The sequence below is a fragment of the Bactrocera neohumeralis genome, chromosome 4 (assembly GCF_024586455.1).
Source record: "Bactrocera neohumeralis isolate Rockhampton chromosome 4, APGP_CSIRO_Bneo_wtdbg2-racon-allhic-juicebox.fasta_v2, whole genome shotgun sequence".
In the NCBI taxonomy this organism is placed as follows: Eukaryota; Metazoa; Arthropoda; class Insecta; order Diptera; family Tephritidae; genus Bactrocera; species Bactrocera neohumeralis.
In genome coordinates this window covers 78,170,713-78,191,486 of record NC_065921.1, presented here as the reverse complement: position 1 = coordinate 78,191,486, position 20,774 = coordinate 78,170,713, and the positions used below count along the sequence as shown (strand labels likewise).

Sequence of the window (20,774 nt, the reverse complement as noted above, 5' to 3'; positions counted from 1 at the left end):
TTATTTTTTTTTTTATTTTTTCAATCTTCCTTTTTTTTCTCTTGCTTTAATATTTTCTTATTATGCACTTCTTGTTTACAATTATGCTTTTTAATTTTTTTCAATCTTGTTTTCATGCTTTTTACATTTTTTCAATTTTGTTTTTTTTTTCTTTTCTAATTTTTTGTTTTAACTATTTTCTAATTATTCATTTGTTGTTTTCAATTATGTTTTTTTAACTTTTTCAAATCTCGTTTTTTTAATTTTTTTTAATTCTTTATTGTTTTCAATCATGCTTTTTATTTTTTTTTTCAATATTATGTTTTTCTTTATTTTTTCTTTTTATTTATTTCATGTTTTCAATTATGTTTTTTTATTTTTTCAATCCTGTTTTTTTAATATTTTTTTATTATGAATTTCTTGTTCTCAATCGTATTTTTTTTTTTAATTTTTTCAATCTCGTTTATTTATTTTTTTTTTTAATATTTAATTTTAATTTAATATTTTCTTATTAATAATTTTCTTTATAATATTTTTTTATTAATAATTATATTTATTATTAATTTATATTTTATCAATAAATTTGTTTAAACAACATTTCGCTAGAAATAAAATTAATTGCGAACACTGCTATTCATGACCAACCATGTGCCATTCCCATCATGTCATATTGTTTCGGAAATCATTTTCTCACGCTTGCCAGCAATACACATAAATAAATATATGTACATACATATATATAAGTGCATTTGACGTGTGTGTGCATTTCCCCGCAATAAATAAGAACACAAGATTACTATCAATAGTCACCCCCAATAAAAGCCACTCAATACCCTTAAGACGGTCTTTCACAAAGCTATACTCTTAATAACTTTCTATCGAATATGTGATCATTTGTGATCGTTAATTGAATGGCTGCAATTAATTTGAAAACATGAAATGTACAATACAATAAATACATTTGCTTTGACCCATATACTCGTAAGTAACAACGGACAAATGTACAATTGTGGACACAATTTACTTAATTTTGTTTTATTATTATTTTATCACAGACTGATGACTCTAAGCATTACATGTACAGTATGTATGTATGTAGCAATTAGTTTGAGGCTTAAGGCAATTTCACCAACGGAATATTTAGAAATAGTTATTTTTATGTCTGTGCGGATTCAATTGAAGTGCATCTACACTGACATGTTCTTACATATGTACATACAGGCAGAAAATATACAATAATATATGTTCATATATGTATATAAGTATGTCTGCAGAATGAAAAATATTCTACTTAATAAAGATGCATGAGGCATCAGGCACACACAAATTGTATTAAGCCTGTCGCAACCGATTTCAATTATAACATATCAGGCAACACATGTTAACATACATATGTATAAATTTTAATATATCAAATATTAAACAAAAAAAAAATTAAAACAAGTGAGTTATACTTTATTTAATTATGCTTAATTTTTTTAGTTTTAAGATTAAGGAATTGATTAATTGTTTTAGTACTTAAACTTATGATATGCGATAAAATGTGTAGTTACTTAAATAAAGAAGAATGCCATAGTTAATATTTGTATAGATATGTATAAGTATTTGGAACTGTGTATATACATACATACATTGTATGTGATAGTTGTTATTGCAAAGTGTCTAAGCGGCACTGTATAAACTCTATATTCAATAATCCCACTAACTTATAAATTTGTCAATATAAAATTGATGTCGTTGTTTGCCATAGTGTCTGTCAATAAAATTTAAAAAAAAGTATTAAATTTGTCATGTCTTTTATTTGGCTAAGAAAATATACAAAAATTATAAAATTTTAATTGATGATGGAATTTATGTATGAAAGGCTTTCAAAATGCAAATATTTAAATATTTTGTCTTTGGTTTAGTAAAGCAAACTACTTTTGTTTGTACATACCGACGTACATACATACATACATACATACATATGTATATGGAGTGAAGGGGTAAAATTGGGGACAGGAAATAAAATACCCGAACACATTTCAACCTTGAGACCAATGAATGAAGCAGCTTGTACACATACGCATTGTACATATGTACATATGTACATACTATGTATGTATGTTTCTTAGCCAGCAGCTAACTAAACTTATGTATATCTGTACAGGAAAAAGCACCAGCTGTTCTTACCCATATGAGGGAGCAAATGCTTTAACAGCTAGTCGATAGTAGTTCCTATTGGTACAGCTCAGAATGCTTCAAAAATAAATATTATGCTGAAGAGACAGCACTTGACTACAAATAAATTTTAATTTTTAGCGAGCCTGTGGGAATAAATAGTTATCGATTGGATATCGATAGCAGAAGAAAGTTGACTTAAGTTCGTTTCTATTGGAGGGTATTTCAAAACTTATCCACTTAATTTGGAGCCTCGTCTGTCGTTTTCATGTTCGTTGATTAAGGAAGATGAACTGAGTTAATTCGTTTTAATTTAGATTTTTTATGATAAACTGCTTTGCCGCAAGCATAAATTTCTACAGAAATGTCAATCAAAACATACATAATTTATTTAAAATAGAAATAAAATAATTAATATTTGAACATAACGCATTTAATTTCATTTAATATTAATTTATATGTATGTGCAATTACGTATCTAAGTAGTTTTGGAGACTTGAAATTGTCTCCGCAAACCCTCAATTTGGTTTTTCTGAAATCCACTAGTTTTCTGATTCCATTTTGTTCGCCCAATTAACATTTTCGCTTTGCATTCGACATTTATTTAGTGTAGAGAATTTTTACAAGTAGTCAAATCAAAGGTGTGTAGCTCCAGAATATTTTTGTGTTATTTGTCATTTTAATTACATTTAAATAGTCAAATGTGCATAAATATAGTAAACAGCAACTATAGATGATGATTGCATCAAAGGTTTTTCGAAAAAAGTGAAATTTGAAGAATTTTTCTTTGTTTAACTTTGAGCCATCAATTGACTGGGGAAAGTTTTTAACAGTAGGCAAGTGAAAAATGTCGGGCGCCGCTGTTAAAATGCTATTTATACAAGCCGCGCTGTAAATTGAAGCGCAATTTTAACAGCATGATGTTGCTAACCGCTGTAAATAACATTTATAATGTAAAGTGGTGCAGCAGCAGATGGTTGTGTTGGCCTTTGTTAGTAAAATAAATGCTAAAAAGTGTATTAAAAACAGGAAAAAATTAGCTGAATAGATTTTAAATACTAAAATTGTGTTACAAAATCAAAGTTTTTCGGTGATTTTTTTTTATACATACTTTAAAAAAGTCGACTGCACTTACGGATAGTGTGTTATAAAAAATGTAGCTCATGGAATATTAAGAACTGGAACACTTAGCATTGCATTGAGAATGCATTGTTGAACGTTGCACATTTCGTGTTGTGTCAATGCCGATGCATACAACTGCTCGTTGTTCGGGTTATTTTCATGCTTGCAGCAAAAGTGCTCGTTGCTTTATTGCTATCTCTTTGGTCGTAATTGGAATGTGCTGTGAATGGAGATTTTCCCTTTCACTGTGTGCTTTAACGCTAAAAGTGCTGTACTACGAAAGAAAAAAGAACACGAATGCCGAAAAACGTCGCAGCGAACTGCTACGAATAAGAAACACAAAGCGTTGCTGAACACGGACTACGTGAGTGCATTCCATTGAAATCCAGTAATACCTTCTGGTATTTACTTATCCTCACACACCACATTAGTGCTTATGGTATTTCAATACATTTTATTTGTTTTGTGGTTCATGAATGTGTAGGTACAACCTATATCAGTATTTGCTTAAAAGTCGCCATTTCGTTATTGTTTGATTGAATTCGGCGACATGCAGAACTAAAATTGATGTATATACAGAAATTTGTTCAAATGTTGTTAATTTTGTCCATTTTTTTACAGTCTAGCCGCACTTATCTCCACTTCAACTATGACTTCATTTCATGAGCGAAAAAAACGGACGGAAAGAAAGCAGCATATGGTGACTCATCAACATGGCGATGTATCTTGAACTGGTTCACAATATGTCTGGAGGTGTACGCTGAGTTTTAACATTATTACAGATGGCATTGGTATTTATGAACATAAGCAACAAAGCTAAGAAATCATGTGGCAGGCATGCCTGGAAGCATTCTAAGTATCTAACGTAGGCTAAAAACATGATTGTGCTCACAAATTATTGCTATTTGTATACTTATGTATTTAAATGTTACATGTTTATAAAATCATACATTTGCCATGCATAGCTTTTAATCTATTTTCAGATCAACATCATCCAACCAATCTAAACCAAACCAAATCAACTACAACAACGACATTTAACACAACCTTTTAATTACTATATTTATAAAAATGCATATAATACATTATATAATTCATTACATTGTATATTTCATATGTCTATGTACGAAAAATTTCTTGCTCTGTTGCAAAAATTAAAAATTAAACAATTTTTTTTTGTTTATTAATTATATGATTTCCTCTTTTAATAGCGCCCAAATACCAAACTGCATACGCCTGTGAAGGTAAGAAATTAACAATAGAATGCGATCCAGGCGACCTGATCAACTTAATACGTGCGAATTACGGACGCTTCTCGATAACGATATGCAATGACCATGGCAATGTCGAATGGAGTGTAAACTGCATGTTCCCAAAGAGTTTGACCGTTTTGAATTCAAAGTAAGTAGCATTTCACAATTATAGGCATGCATTACGACATCCCATTATTTTCTACATTTCGTTTTGTGTTTTAGATGCGCACACAAACAAAGTTGCAGTGTGCTTGCAACGACGAGTATGTTTGGCGATCCCTGTCCTGGTACACACAAGTATCTCGAGGCGCATTACCAATGCATATCGGCGGCACAAACATCAACCACCACCAATCGACCCAGTCCGCCATGGGTGTTAGCGAATAATCCACCATTGCTTGCGAATGGCAGCACACTAATTAATCCAAGTGTGCCGTTGCAACCGCAAGGACCAGGGCGCCTACCACTACCTGCCAATGGTGGCATTCCATCGGCAGGTGGCCTATGGCATACACTGCCGCCAACGCCAGGTCCACCGCAACCCACATTACCAGGCGGCCGTCTGAAAGGTAACTATAATACAACGGTGATAAAGAATTCCAACAGACATGATGGTTTACCACCACCACCGCCGTTGCATCATCATCATCATACGGGACATCATGCAGCAACGCCTGTGGAAGGCGTCAATGCGGCTGATAGTACTGCCAGCAATACGCGACCAACGGCGAAAAATGATTTATCAACGCGTACGCCGGGCACAAATCAAAGTAAGTCAAGCAAATTCATTTAATTCTTATATGCTTAAGTTGAAACACATGATTACGCATAGCCAAATCACATGTGGGTCCGTCCAACACAACCACCACACCCAATACGCGCATACTGAGTGGTGTTGGTGGCAGCGGCACAGATGACGGCACCATACTCACCGCTAAAACCGCACAAAATCGTGGCAATCAACAGCAGAGTACCGCCACACAACAACATGCTGCTGGCAACAACAATAACAATGTAATGGGCGCTGAAGGTAGCGGTGGCAGTAATGGTATACGCACCATAAACAATATAAATAACCTCAATATGGGTTTGGGTGCGGTGGCCGAGGATGAATCGAATATGTTCTGCGGGCCAACAAATGCGCGTAATCTCTTCTGGAATATAACACGCGTGGGCGATGTAAATGTGCAGCCCTGTCCAGGTAATATACTATGCAATAACTACATATACCCTATGTTTATATGTAAATATAAATTGTTTTATTAGGTGGCGCAACTGGCATTGCCAAATGGCGTTGTGTACTTATGAAGCGCGTCAACTACAAAGATGAGGATGGTGGCATAGCGGAAACCACCACATTGCGTGCAATACCACGTACTAATTGCAGCAGCAGTAATGGCAACAGTAGCTGTGAAAATGCCGCTGATAGATTAAGTCAACGCATCGGCAATTTCGAGCCCACTTGGCATCCCATGACGCCAGATCTTACGCAATGCCGCAGTCTGTGGCTAAATAGCTTGGAGGTGCGCGTAAATCAACGCGAATCATCTGTTATATCGATAGCAAACGATCTATCGGAGGTTTGTATAAAGCTTTGCACATTTTTTGTACTAAAATTATGTGTTGACATTTAATTACTTGCTAATAGGTGACTAGTAGCAAAACCTTATATGGTGGTGACATGCTTGTAACTACGAAAATCATACAAACCATGTCGGAGAAAATGTTCCACGACAAAGAGACCTTACCAGATCAGCGCCAGCGTGAGGCTATTATATTAGAATTGCTACATGGTGTGGTAAAGACTGGTTCAAATTTGCTCGATGAATCACAATTGTCCTCATGGATGGATCTGAATCAGGAAGATCAAATGCGTGTTGCCACATCATTGCTGACTGGACTGGAGTATAATGCATTTCTTTTAGCCGACACCATCATACGTGAACGCAATATTGTGCAGAAGGTCAAGAATATACGTAAGTAAAGGAAATGATGGAGGAAATTACAAAAAATTCTAATAAATTATAATTTTCAAAAAAAAAAAATGCAATTATAATTAAAAACATTTAATTGTAGTTAAAAAAATAATAAATTATAATTTCCAAAAAAATATTTAATAATAATTTTTTCTTGGAAATTTATAATTAAAAATAAAATGAAATTATAATTAAAAATACTTAAAAACAAAAATATTAATAATTATACAAATTATTATTATTTTTTAATTATCCAAAAAATAAAATAATTAAGTTCTAAAAAAATAATTAATTTCTGATAAAAAAAATTAAATTATAATTTACAAAAAATATGCATATGAATTAGTATATATGATGTACACAAAATTAATATTCAATTATAATTTACAAAACAAAAACTTTTAAATTATAATTAAAAAATGAAAAAAAATATATTAAATTATAATCTCAAAAATATATTATTAAAAAAATTTTAAATTTAATTATAATTTACAAAAAAAAATAATATTTTTATCGATATAATTGTTTTTGGTTTTAACGAAGTCAAAAATATTATTTTCCAATCCAAACAGATTATTTTGAGTCACTGTTCTGAAATAATTGAAAGAAATTATAAAATAATTGTGGATTTTATAAAATAATAATTAAAAAAAAAATCCCCAAAAAATATTTAATAATTATTTACATTATTAATATTTGTTTTTATTATAATTAAACAAATTGAATTATAATTAGAAAACTTAAATTATAATTTACAAAAAAATATCAAATTATATTTTCCAAACAAAAAATATATACATATATACATATGTATACTAAACTATAATCCCAAAAAATATTATTAAAAAAATTTTAAATTTAATTATAATTTACAAAAAAAAATAATATTTTTATTGATATAATTATTTTTGTTTTTAACGAAATCAAAGAAATTATTTTCCAAGCCATAGTTATTTAATTTTTCTCTTTTACTTCTTCTCAGTGTTGTCTGTGCGTGTTTTGGAGACTAAGAACATTCAGGGCAATGAAGTGTTCCCCGACCTCGAGCAATGGCAAATCAGTGACGACCGCATAGAGTTGCCGCGCACCGCGCTCGTGGAAAACAGCGAAGGCGGCCTTGTGCGCATAGTATTCGCCGCCTTCGATCGTTTGGAGTCGATCTTGAAACCGTCTTACGACCACTTTGACACAAAAAGTTCGCGCAGTTATGGTAAGTTTTACTATAAAAAAACATTAAACTTTAATTTTTTACTCAACACGTTTCAAAATAGTACGCAACACAGCGTTGCTGGCCAGCGAGCGCAACGATTCGGGCGCAAGCGCTGATTTACAACAACAACGCATACGCATACTCAATAGTAAGGTGATATCAGCGAGTTTGGGTAAAGGACGACACATACAGCTCTCACAACCGATCAAATTAGTCTTGCGACACATCAAAACCGAAAATGTAACCAATCCGACTTGCGTCTTTTGGAACTATATTGATCAGTAAGTCACATTTTTTGTACACACACGCTTACATTATAACATAAATTATATAATAACATTTTAAATTTATTAAATTATAACATTTTAAATTTATTGTTCACCTCTTAATTTGCCTCACACAGCGCATGGTCAGCGAATGGCTGCACTTTGGAGTCAACAAATCGCACGCACAGCATTTGCATGTGCAATCATCTCACCAACTTTGCCATACTCATGGATGTCATGGACGAGCACAATCATTCGCTGTTCGGCGTCTTCGATGGCAATATGCGCATACTCATCTACATAAGTGTCGCCATTTGCCTGGTGTTCGTCGTCATCGCCTTGCTCACGTTGAAGATATTCAATGGCGTTTTCATAAAGGTAAGCGGGCGACGTAATCGACGTGGTGGTGGTGGTAGTCAAATCGGCGGCGGCAGTCAGCGTCAACGCAGTGGCCGTCGTCAAAATAATATACGCGATCAGACGCATGAAACGCTCGCGATTACCACAACTTCTTCTACGACAGCAGCAACTGCGTCGGGCGGCCAACCGGCACCCACAAATAATATACAAAATATACAACAACAATTGAATTTACAACACATTCCAAATATAATGGGTGCGGCGGCGGGTAGTCATCTTGGCACAACGGCGCCCACAAATTTCATACAACACAATTCCATACGCAATTCCAATCGCAACAATTTGAATGCGAATAATTTCAACTTGCAACAGCAAGCGGCGGCGGCACAACAACAACAGCAGCAGCAACAGCAACAAGTTGTGGCTGCTGCTGCCGCTGCCGTTGTCGTCGCCCAACACAATCAACGTAATTTACAAATGAATAATTTGAATTTAAACTTGAACTTGCAACCGCCGCATCATCACAATCCGCACGGACATAACCTCAATCAGCCGGCGACATCCACACATATGCATGTTAGTACGGCTACGGCACATACGACACCGCATCACGGCAGCATGGAGACGTCGATGAGTAACACCACATCGGTGGCGGCGATGGCGGCCGCTGCCACAATCGCGGCGGCGCTGCAACATGCCGGCAGCAATAATAATTTGAATGTCAATCGCAATAACAGCAACAACAATGTGGGCGCCAACAATCGCTTGAGCGATGCGAATACGAATACAAATAATATTATAATGCAAGGCAATATGGAAGATTTACAGTATAAGTGGTGGTGGTGGTGAAATATTTAAAGCAATTTACATGCTTTGTTTACTGTATAATAACTAAAATTTATTTTAAGTAGTTTATAGGTTATGTATATGTAAGTATATGTGTAGCTTAGTTTAGTCGCATGTGAAAAAACTGAAAAACAGCGTATTTACTTAAGTAGCATTGCATAGCATGTTTGAAAGAAATTTAATTTTAATTTTAAATTATTTTTATTTAATTTTAAACGCATTTCATTGTTATCTGTACTGATTACTGTAGTAGTAAATGTGATATACTATTAAGTATAATTTTTTTTAGCAGTGACGTAAGTAAATTTTATATTTTAGTGCCTTATAATATATGTGTATTCTTATAGAATTTCATAACATACATTTCTTAGTTTTATGCGCTATTTAGTTTGTATGTTTTATGTAGCATTTTTTGTTTCGTTTTAGTAAATTTAGCTTTTAGACTGCATATCCATTTTTATGTTAATTTTTGTTTATATATATTTTTTATATAAGTTAGCTTAAAATATATGTATTTAAATTTGACATTTATTTCAAGTCTTATCACATCACATTTCATGCAAAATAATAATTAAAATAATAAATGTCATTTTGTCTATTTGAAAACTTGAATTTTTTCGTTCATTTGTCATTGTGTTCATTAATTTAATTAAATTTGTTGTAATTATTGTGTAGTTTTTGTTCTTTAATATTCGTCTCATTTGCTGTTTGTCTACAACCTATCCTATAATATCCAAAAATACCAAAAACCACCACCACTTTACTATAAAATTATTAATACAGTTATAAAACAAAAGAAATACTTAAATTTAAGCACGAAATTAGAAAAAAACTTATATGTATTCTAAAAAGTCAAATTTAAGTTTCAAAATTATGGCTGCAAAAAAATTATGGCAAAAACACATATTTTTATATTTGACATTTTTTCGAACAATTTTCACTTTACCAAACAGTTCAACAGTTAATATTCACAATTTTTAAATTTAAATATTTTTTTTTTTTAAGTTTCAAAATTATGGCAAAAACACATTTTTATATTTGACGTTTTTTCGAACAATATTAAACTTACAAAACAGTTCAACAGTTAATATTCACAATTTTTAACGAATTTTTGCTAATACATAATTTTTTTAAATTTTGTTACCAATTTTTATTAATATTTATTTTTTGAATTTTTGCTAACTTAAAATTTAACCGTACGAAAATTACAAAAACTATAAGCGTCAGCTGTCACTTGTAAAATTAAAAAAAAAATTTAATTGCATAAAAATAATTTTCAGTCACATAACAACTTTTTTTGTAATTTCGAAAAAAATTTCGAATTTAATTTTTTGTAATTTTGAAACAATTTCGTTTTTTTCTAACTTCGAAATATTTTTTCCATATTTTTTTTGGGAAATTTGAACTTAACTAACTTCGAAAAAATTTCGAATTTAATTTTTTGTAATTTTGAAACAATTGTTTATTTTTCTAACATTAGAATTGAACTTATTTGAATTTTTGTGCGGTTTCGAATATTCGAAGTAAATTTAAATAGCTTTCAAAAAATAATTTTCCATCAAGAAACAACTTTTTTTGTAGTTTCGAATTTTTTTTCTAATTTTTTTTGGAAACTTAAACTTAACTAACTTCGGAAAAAATTTCGAATTTAATTTTTTGTAACGAATTGACTGTACGAATTAAATTTAAACAGATTAGGTTACATAAAAATAATTTTTCTCAAGAAACAACTTTTTTTGTAACTTCGAAAATTTTTTTCGAACTTTTAAACAATTTCTTTTTTTCTAACTTTGAAATATTTTTTCTATTTTTTTGGGGAAATTTGAACTTAACTAGCTTCGAAAAAAATTTCGAATTTAATTCTCTGTAATTTTGAAACAATTTTGTTTATTTGTCTAACATTAGAATCGATTCTAATCGAATTTTTGTGCGCTTTCGAATATTCCAAGTGAATTTAAATAGCTTTCAAAAAATAACTAAAAACTTTTTTTGTAGTTTCGAATTTTTTTTCTCTAATTTTTGAACAATTTCGTTTTTTTCTACCTTCGAAATATTTTTTCTAAACTTTCTCTTCTAACTTCGAAAAAAAATCGAACTTTTCTTGTAATTTCGAAAGCAAAATTTGGATTCAAAATTTTTTTTGGAACTTAAAAAAAAATATTTCGATTTTTTTGCAATTTTTAAAAGAATTAAACTTTTATTTCGGTAACTTCGAAGAAAATTTCGATTTTATTTTTTGTTTCTGTAACTTTCAAAAATTGTATTTTTTTGTTTAGTGTAATTTCGAAGAATATTTTCTATTATTTTTTTGTTGCAATTTCGAAACTTTTTCTTTTTTTTTATAATTTCGAAAAGTATTTGCTTAGTGCTTATATAACTGTATTATTACTCTACAAATTACTTGCATTATAAATTACTGTTTTATCTACGACGAAAAGCTGAGCGCAACTGCTGTTAATTGTAAACCACCACCTACAACAACAGCAAACTATCTTTTATTTTCACTTGAATGACATAAACTGCTTTTCAACTTTTTTGAAAGAATTTTTCCAAATTTTCGCTATTCTTTTTTCATATTTTTTGCAGTCTGCGCGCACTTCCATCTATCGCAGCATTTATATATGCCTACTTTTCATTGAAATTCTTTTCCTAATTGGCATTGAGCAGAATGAGACGAGTATCCTTTGTGGTTTCACTACTGTTTTCCTACATTGTTCGATATTATCGGCGATAGCGTGGTTCTGTTTCGAAGGTGAGTTAAGGTTTTATAATTCCTTTTTTGATTCTTCTAGTTATTAAGTCGTCAGTGTTCAATTGAGGTTCAGTAAGTGATTTTGGTAATTAAAAAAAATTATGAAAATCCGTTATTTTAATTTCATTTGATACACAAGGAACTCTTTTTGATAACTTAAAGTATATTCTTATAAGTACCGTTTATTTTGTCGAGCAGTTTATTTTTTATGCTATGATAGTTGTGAATATACATAATATTGGAAAAAATTATGAACTCCGAAGGCCGTAACAGCAAGGTTAAAACTAAAAATATGAGCGAAATTTTCAAAATAAAAAATAAACAGTAGATTATATCATAAATAAAAAAAACTATGATGGCAAGCCTTAATTTCCAATACTAAACTATTTTTATTGCTTAGTTTATTTATTTATAATCATTGATTTTTTGTTTTTCTAATTTTTTTAATCTAAATTTATTTCTTAATACCATTTTATTGGCAATTTTAATTTTTTAATTGTTTTTTTTTTTTTAATATACTATTTTTTCAAACCTAGTGCCACGTTATAACTAAAAATTTATTAAATCGAACCAAAACTGTTCAAGTCCCTAGGTAGTGAATATGTGGACCCAGTGCTTTTAGTTGACTTTTTACCGAAAATATCGGTCAGTATGAGATATATATAATTGAAATTCAGAGAGAATTCTTTCCTGTTAGTAATATATCTGTGTGCTACAAATGGGTCGTTAGTGTCAATATTTCCCTTAGTCGCCATATACATATGCACCTAATATAAAGGTTTTAGAACTTCCGGCTGACTTTATATCGCATATATTTTTATTATAACGGTGCAGAATGAATAAGATCGTGTGAAAACTCGCAATAAATCCTATGTGACTAAGAAGCTTTATGTACTTGAAGGAAGCTGGCTTTAATCCAAGAGTATACCCAAGAGTATAAAGTGTTCGGTTATCGCCGAACTTAGCCCTCCTTAATTATTAATTCAATTTTTTTTATTTCTAATATTTTTTTTATTAAAACTTTTTTATTTAATTTTTTTTTTTTAATTTAAACTTTATTATTTATTTTTTATTTTATTATTATTTTTTAATTTTATTATTTTTTTTTCATTTTATAATTTATTTTTTAATTTTATAATTTTTTTTAATTATATAAATTTTTTTTTGATTTTAATTTGTTTGTTCTATTCTGTCTTATTAGATTTTTTTTGCAATTCTATTTTTAGTTGTAATATTTTTTTATTTATAAATTTCTTCATTTCGAACGTTTTTAAAAAGAAACTTTTTTATTCTAATTTCTGGTTTTTATTCTAAATTTTGCTTTTACTCCGCATTATTGTATTAAAAAATTTATTTAACTTTTAATATTTTTAATTATGTTTTCTATTTTAATTCTGATTTTTATATTATATTTTTTCAATTTTTAGTTTTTATAATTATAATTTTTTCAATTCTAATTTTTTTAAATAAATTTTATTATTTTAATTTATTTTCATTAAATTTTTTTCTAAATTATTTTTATTTTTAATATCTAAATTGATTTTTTTTTTATTTATTATAAATTTATTTTATACTATTTATTTTGTTATTCCATTTTTTTATTCCAAATTTTTGTTTTCTTTTATCTAATTCTAAATTATCTAAATTTCTCAAAAAATTTCTATTCATCGCAATTTTTTCTCAGCATTCCAATCGTATTCCACACTAACCACCGATGACATGTTACTCGAAGTTGATCAGACTTCCAAAGTGAATTGTTACTATTTACTCTCCTACGGTTTATCCCTCACAATTGTGGCCATTTCACTGGTCATTAATCCAAATACCTACACACAAAATGACTTTTGTGTGCTGATGGAGGCGAATACGCTGTTCTATTCGAGTTTTGTGGCACCTGTGTTGCTATTTTTGCTGGTAAGTGCGAATGTATATATTTGTGTAAATAAATTTTACTTGGGAACGATGGTATTCAATGCGGATTTGTGTAATATTTTAGAGTGCTTTGGGTTACACCTTCTTGTCATGGGTCATTATGTGTCGCAAGAGTCACACAACGCTGAAAAATAAAGAGCATACGCGACTCGCCAATGTGCGGTAAGTAAAATCGTAATTGTACAATTTCCGAATATATTGTTCAGATCGGACCGGTTAAAGCACACTGACTTATCAACACCAAGATAATGATCCTTTTATACTCTTTTACGCTATAAGAAATGCATCTGTGAAGAGCTTTATAGCTTCGTTGAAGTTTTTTCTTATTTTTAACATTTTTTTTTAATTTTGTTTACAGTTTCGACATGCGTTGCTCCTTCATTTTCCTACTACTACTAAGCGCCGTATGGATATCCGCCTATTATTATCTACGCCTGGCCAAAGCGGAGGACGACTTGGCCGTTGTATGCGGTTATCTTTTCATTAGTTTCAACACACTAATGGGATTGTATATTTTCGTGTTTCATTGCATACAAAATGAGAAGGTAAGCTGCGCAAGCGCTTAACCTTATTCAAACATCCTTATTTTCTAACTTTTTTTTTATAATTTCCTACAGATTCGTCGGGAATATCGTAAATATGTGCGGCAAAATTCTTGGTTGCCAAAGTGTTTGCGCTGCTCGAAGACCTCAATTTCCTCGGGCATCGTCGGCAATAACGGTATTGGCAGTGGTAGCGGCAGTGGCGGTGGTATCGGTCCAGGCAACGGTAGCGGCGGTGGTACACTTTCCGGCACACATCGTGGCAACTCGAACACGGTGCAATTGAAAAAGTCCAAATTGCCAATCGGCGGCGAGGGTTTGGTATCAGATGACACCGGCGGTATTATATCGGCCGCTGAGGATGCCATTATTGCATCATCAGATTGTGAATTGAATGATGCGCGCAATCTGTCGTTAACTAGTGATGCCGATATGGATACGGTGAAGGGCGCCGGCGGCAATATGACGTTGCAGCACGGCAAGGGTGGCCACTCCATTATTGATGCCATGCAAGGGCATATTGTGCTGGAACGCGGTGGCGCGAATGCCGTGCACTCAGTTGGCGGCAGTGGTGGGCTGCGTACGCCCAGCGCTGGTCACACTTCACCCACCTCATCGGCTGGATCGACGCATTTGATTTTCGGTGGTCAAAAGCAGCAAATGATTGGAGCGGCCGGTGGACCACAAGAGGCGTACTACCATCAGCCGGATTACTATGGTTGGAAGCAGCAAATGGGTAATCCAGTTGGCGGCAACAACAATGCATTGAGCCTGGCCCATCCGCGCGATTACGTCGGTAACGCGGTTGCGCCCCAGCAGGCGCATGAGTTCTTCTACTGGACGCAAAAGCATCAGCCGCATGGCAAGAAGAAGCGCGGCAGCGGTATTGGCGGTGAATCGCCGAGCGGTTCATTGCACAGTCGCACAACAGCGGCGTCGCAGCAAATACTTTTCTATCCGTCATACAAGAAGACCACGCTGAAGCAACAACAGCAGCAGCAGCAGCAACAATATCCGCACTACGATGAGGCGGTCGGTGCTGCTGCCTACTATCAGCAACAACAACATCAACAGCAGCAACAACAACACCGGCGGCATGCATCAGCGGCCATGATGCTGGCAGCACATCATCAACAGCAACAACAACAACAACAGCAATTGTCCTCAGATGAGGAACAATTGGAGCCAGCAGCCGCTGCGCATGCGCATTTGTTGCATTTGGGACGACGCGCCAGCTCACAATTGCCACCACCGCCAGCGCCCGCATCGCACGCCTACCATTATCCACATCATCACTCGCCAGAGTTTATAGGTGTCGCACACACGCCAACACAGCGTTACTATAGAAATAAGCATTCCAACTGTGATCTGAGCCACGAGGAGTACGACCCGAGCGGACGCGCGGGCAGCGAACAGTACTACAATCAAAATTCAATGGGCGGTGATGGGCCGGTTTATGAGGAGATTCTCAGCAATCGTAATTCCGATGTACAACATTACGAAATGGATTTGAATATGTATGGTCGTGATAATGACGATGTCGACGACGATGATGATGATGATGACGATGATGTAAACGATTGCGACAATGATGTGGTAGTGAACAATGGTCGTGGCGGTGTTAGTAGTAGCGCTATGCGTCGGCAACAGCTGCGTCAAAGGCATCATTATGAGGCGGCGCGAAATGGCGTCGTTGGCGCAGGTGTAGGCAACAGTGGCAGTCGATATGGTCACGCGGAGAGCGGCGCGTCCAGCGAGGAGGACGACGATGATGGAGAAAACGCGCAGCGACGCGGACTGCCACAGGGTGACGAACGCATGCGGCGACTGATTGCCTTGCAAGATGAAGAGTTTCAGCGGCGGTTTCAGTAAGTATTGAAACTTTTCGTGTATTAATTTTGTCTTTTGACTATAACTGTAATTTTTGTCTCCTTCTCGCTCTCCCCTCTTGTTTTCTCTCACTGCTTTTTCTCTTTTACTCTCACTCCTATTTTTCCTTTCCTCTCGATCTCTCTCTCATTTCCTGTCTTTTTCTCCTTTCCACTCTCTCTTTCTTTTTCTCTCATTACTCTCTTTCTCATTCCCTCTCTCTCTCTCTTCTTCCCTCTCTTTCTCTTCTTCCCTCTCTTTTTCTCCTTTTTCTCTCTCTTTCTCCTTCCACTCTCTCTTTTCCCCCTTTCTCTCTCTATCGTCTCCTTTCCGCTCTTTCTTCTTCCCTCTCTTTCCTCTCCTTTCCCCCTCTCTTTTCTTTGCTCTGCCTTCTTTTCTCTTTCCCTTCTTATTTCTCTCCTCCCCTATCTTTCTTATTTCTGTTTCACGTCATTCACTCTATCTCTTTCTTTCCCTTCTACAGAAGGCAACGCAAGAAAGCCGAGGCCTCATTAAATGATAAAACGGCAGCGGCGGCGGCATACTTTGATCACCACAATGCGGCAGCGTCAAGCGGTGCGACGGTTTTTGGCATTAGCGGCGGTGGCAGTGGCGGCGCGAGCTCAATACGCGCCATAAAAAAGATCTCACCGAATAATCGAATAGGTGTGCATGAGTTATTCACGACGACTCATAATAGCAGCGGCGCTGCGGGTGGTGGTGGAAGCGGTCTAGGTCCGCCTTTACCGCCGGCAAATCAACAGCCAGCGCAACAATATCCGCTGTCGAAGAGGCAACAAGTGTCGCCAACAACACTAACAGCAACAACACCGTCATCGTCGCACACACAACCAATTGGCCGGAACATTTCTGCAATGCTGGATGAGAATAATACGGTACGTTGTTATCTCGAACCGTTACCCAAATGAAGTGCATGCGCATCTCAACCAACCCACACATAGGTGAGGTAGTGTAATTATAAATATATATAAGCTTAACTGCATAGCGTATGGCAAAAAACAGGCTATAAGAGCGTAAGACATTAGTGTTTAGCTTTTGTTTTTTCGGCTGAAATCATAGCTCGGTTTATAGGCATTTACTAATCGTGTATGTATGTGTGTATGTCATACGTGTTAAGCGTCGGTTGAAGTAAGGAAACTAATAATAATAAATTATGAAATGTTAAAAGTAATTAAAAACAAAAGGTATATTATAAATGTATGTATGTATATGACAATGAGAAACTATAAAACTCCTACTGCACACCATACGATTCCCAGCACAGCTGCGCGAAACACACACACACACTCAAGAAAACCAAGCCATTGAGTTTTGCAGTTGTAAAAAGTATGAAACTTTTTGTTGTTACCTTTAAAGCTTTAAGCAACTATTAAGTAGCAATTTTTTTTTGTTTGTTAGGGCACGCTTCTTGCAAGTATACGTCGTTTAACGCAGATAATAGTGGAGGTTAAATTTTATTTTTGTTTTGTTTGACTTTAAGATTTTTAAACGGTGGATTTTTGTTTAATTTTAGCTTTTACATTTTTAAAGGGAATACGTTTTATTTAATTTTCTAAACTAAATTTTATATTTTTGAGTATATTTCGCTTTGCTCTCTATATTTATAGTTTGACTGAATTTTTTTTCTAAGCAAATTTAAAAATTAAAATAATTTAACATTTTTTGCGTTCAAAAATTAACTTCGTTTGCTTTAAAATATGCTTAAGATTTACAACCTGCAATTTTTTGTTCAACTGTCATGCTAAAGTTTATAAAATTTTCCCGTAATCACCCTGTTATTTTATTTGTATACATTTTCTGCGTTTGTTTTGATTTCTTTGGTTGACATGAAGATTTATTATTTTTAATTATTTTTTCAACATTTATTTAAAAAACAACATATACAACTTTGCGCTATTTTAAAACTCCTACCGTTTTCAATGACTGCCTAATTTGTCAAATTTTCTTAAAACTTATTTCGTTTATTTCCTAAATCTCTTTAAATTGTAAAAAAAATAATAATTTAAATGCGATCAACATAGTCTTTAAGTGCAACTAAAAACTAACGCTTCTACTGTAATTATAAATAAGCGCATAAATATGTTAATTAATTGAAATTGTCAAATTTTTGCGAATTTGGCGTCGTAACTAAAAACTAAACTCCAAAAGTCGTTTTCAAAACTAATTGAGAATCCTACACTTCACAATCAATAAATTTTCAGTCTACCAAACTTTCAAAATCCGTTAAAACCTACTTACATAATTGCTAAAAAAATACAAAAAAAGCAAAGGTCCTTTAAACTTCAAACAAAATAAATAAGTAAATAACTAAAAACGCTATCGAATACCTCCACTCGAATCCTGTCGAACTAAAGTTGTTGTACATTAGTGTAGCTACTGACCTATGAGAATGAGAAGGCAAATAAATGTTCAAATAATTATTGTGTGTGTAGTTGTGCGGCCACAACAAACGCATGCACTAACCTATGTTGTTGTTAATTGTGTATTTTCACGGCGAGGCGCATTAGTTGCAGGAAAAAATTTAATGCATAGAAGAAAATTGAAATTGTGTCCCTTTGCTAGGATACAATATACATATATAGAAACATAACAGCAAATTGTGGTCCAACAATAACAACAGCAACTTAAATTACAAAATCGCACCAACTAAATCTTTCAAACAAATATAAAAAAAAAAGAAAAATAGGCAAACTAAAAAATTGTAGTGTTTTAAAGTGTATAAAAAATATAAATCAGCCTCTAGAGAAAATAAATGAAAACTTTTATGAAAAGTGTTGAGTATTAAGTAATGGTTAAAAGCAAAAACTAAAGCAACGGTTTATATGCAACCCGAAATAGTTCGCGACAATGAAACAATCTGCATGTAGGACACTCGTATACATTTTCTATGTGTTGTTGTAATTTACAAATCGCTGCGCACCAAAAATCAGCAAAACAAAAGCAAAAAGTAAACTAATAAATTAAATGCAACACTTTAAATAACAATAAACGCAAGTAATTTGTATTTAGTAATGACGAAAGAGTAGCATGAACGTTTGAAAAATAAAAACAAAAAATTAAACGCGTAAGCATTTAGGCGTAGTTATGTGTGATTTTGGCGAAAAAAAAAATAAAACACGAAGGATTGTATTAAAATTATAGCATATTTGTAGCATATAAAAATACTTGCGCACACAAATTGTGTAATTTATATACTTGCATATATACATATGTATATACATGCAATAAAATTGAGTACTATGCATACATTTATAAATATTGTACTAAAAATTAATAGTAATAAAGCAGATATAGGCATTTATTACATTGTAAGTCTAAAAGGAAACGCAATGCAATTTTGTTTTTATTTTTGTTATTTTTTTTTTAAATGCTGCTATAAAAGCAGCAAAAATGCGTTGCGATAATTTTGTAACTATAAATATTATATATGGCTGAATTTGATTTTTTATTTTGTATTGCAAATAATTTCACTGTATGTATGTATATTAATAACATAGTATTGCTTTTGTTTAGTTTTTGCATATTATAACGTTTTTTTAATTTTGTTTTATATGTGTACACGCTGCCATAGCTCTATGTAACTTGTATATTTGAAATATATTGTATGTAAAACAAATTGATGAGTAAATAATGTTTAACTGAGAAATATATACACTAAAAAATAGTAAATAATAAAAAGTTTAGTATTGTGTTGTTGCCACAAACGTCGTATAGAAGGCGCAGAGCAAATGCTGAAATATGAAAGGAATCGTGAAAAAAAAACTTTAAATGTATATGTAAAATAGCAGTAAGTTTCGCGCGTACATTTATAAATATTAAATGAATAAATAAATCTATATATACACATATATACGTATATATACATATATATAAGAAAATAAAAATCCAAACAAAAAAAAAAAAAACAAAAGAGTATGTATCGATCATGTTTATGTCGCTGAAAGTGTGTGTTTTAAAATTCGCTAATATTTTCACGCAGTTGAAGGTTGGAAGGCGTGACGTCGTAAAGGTTAAAATCTGGTCGGACCCATTTTGTATATTAAAAAGTCTATAAGAAAATATATTGAAGAAAGAAAATATTTATCGAAGGAATTCGCAACAAAAACACAATACAAAGACACAAAATGAAAATTGCAAGAAGAAAAATTATATAGCAAGAAATGTTAAAGCATTTTTTTCTAAAAAAAAAATAAGTAAAAATGTGTATATTTAAATATACTAAAATCATTTTAATGTAATAAGTGTTTGTGTTTTATTTATAACGTAAACGGAATAGAGTGACCAAAATTGTTTCCCCGTCAATGCGGTCGGAACGGGTCCGAATTTTAGCCGGCCAATGCCTGTCAACCCCGCACCGTTCCCCGAAATTATTACAGGAATATTAACTGCAGCTACAACAACAACAAAATTTGTTTGTTACTCACATAAGCGTTATCGATAATTATTACGGCATAACACTTCTGATTTCGAAATCATCGGATATAGC

The 20,774-nt window shown here is 32.7% G+C and overlaps 1 protein-coding gene across 5 annotated transcripts; it reads left to right on the top strand.

The window, feature by feature from the left end:
• The first annotated feature begins 2,738 nt into the window (after window positions 1-2,738).
• Window positions 2,739-20,529, top strand: LOC126757210 (latrophilin Cirl). Of its 5 annotated transcripts, none has more exons than XM_050470917.1 (16): window positions 2,739-2,780; window positions 3,883-4,016; window positions 4,473-4,662; window positions 4,737-5,284; window positions 5,347-5,715; window positions 5,781-6,094; window positions 6,163-6,490; window positions 7,473-7,700; window positions 7,762-7,981; window positions 8,104-8,344; window positions 11,759-11,924; window positions 13,609-13,838; window positions 13,921-14,018; window positions 14,215-14,401; window positions 14,474-16,266; window positions 16,752-20,529. In XM_050470917.1, the coding sequence occupies exons 3-16, from the start codon at window positions 4,628-4,630 to the stop codon at window positions 17,194-17,196; spliced, it is 5,202 nt and encodes a 1,733-aa protein (XP_050326874.1). In that variant the 5' UTR covers window positions 2,739-2,780; window positions 3,883-4,016; window positions 4,473-4,627; the 3' UTR covers window positions 17,197-20,529. The 5 variants fall into 5 exon arrangements, with proteins under 5 accessions (XP_050326874.1, XP_050326873.1, XP_050326872.1 ...); XM_050470916.1 differs by having other exon boundaries at window positions 3,883-4,052; XM_050470915.1 differs by having other exon boundaries at window positions 3,883-4,126.
• The last annotated feature ends 245 nt before the right edge of the window (window positions 20,530-20,774 follow it).

What these genes read in the sequence shown, in the direction of transcription:
- LOC126757210 (XM_050470917.1), top strand. Translation starts at nt 4,628, where the DNA reads ATGTTCCCAAAGAGTTTGACCGTTTTGAATTCAAA. An exon ending in TCAATGGCGTTTTCATAAAG is followed by an intron (nt 8,345 to 11,758) that starts GTAAGCGGGCGA and finishes TATTTTTTGCAG; the next exon opens with TCTGCGCGCACTTCCATCTA. An exon ending in GAGTTTCAGCGGCGGTTTCA is followed by an intron (nt 16,267 to 16,751) that starts GTAAGTATTGAA and finishes TCCCTTCTACAG; the next exon opens with AAGGCAACGCAAGAAAGCCG.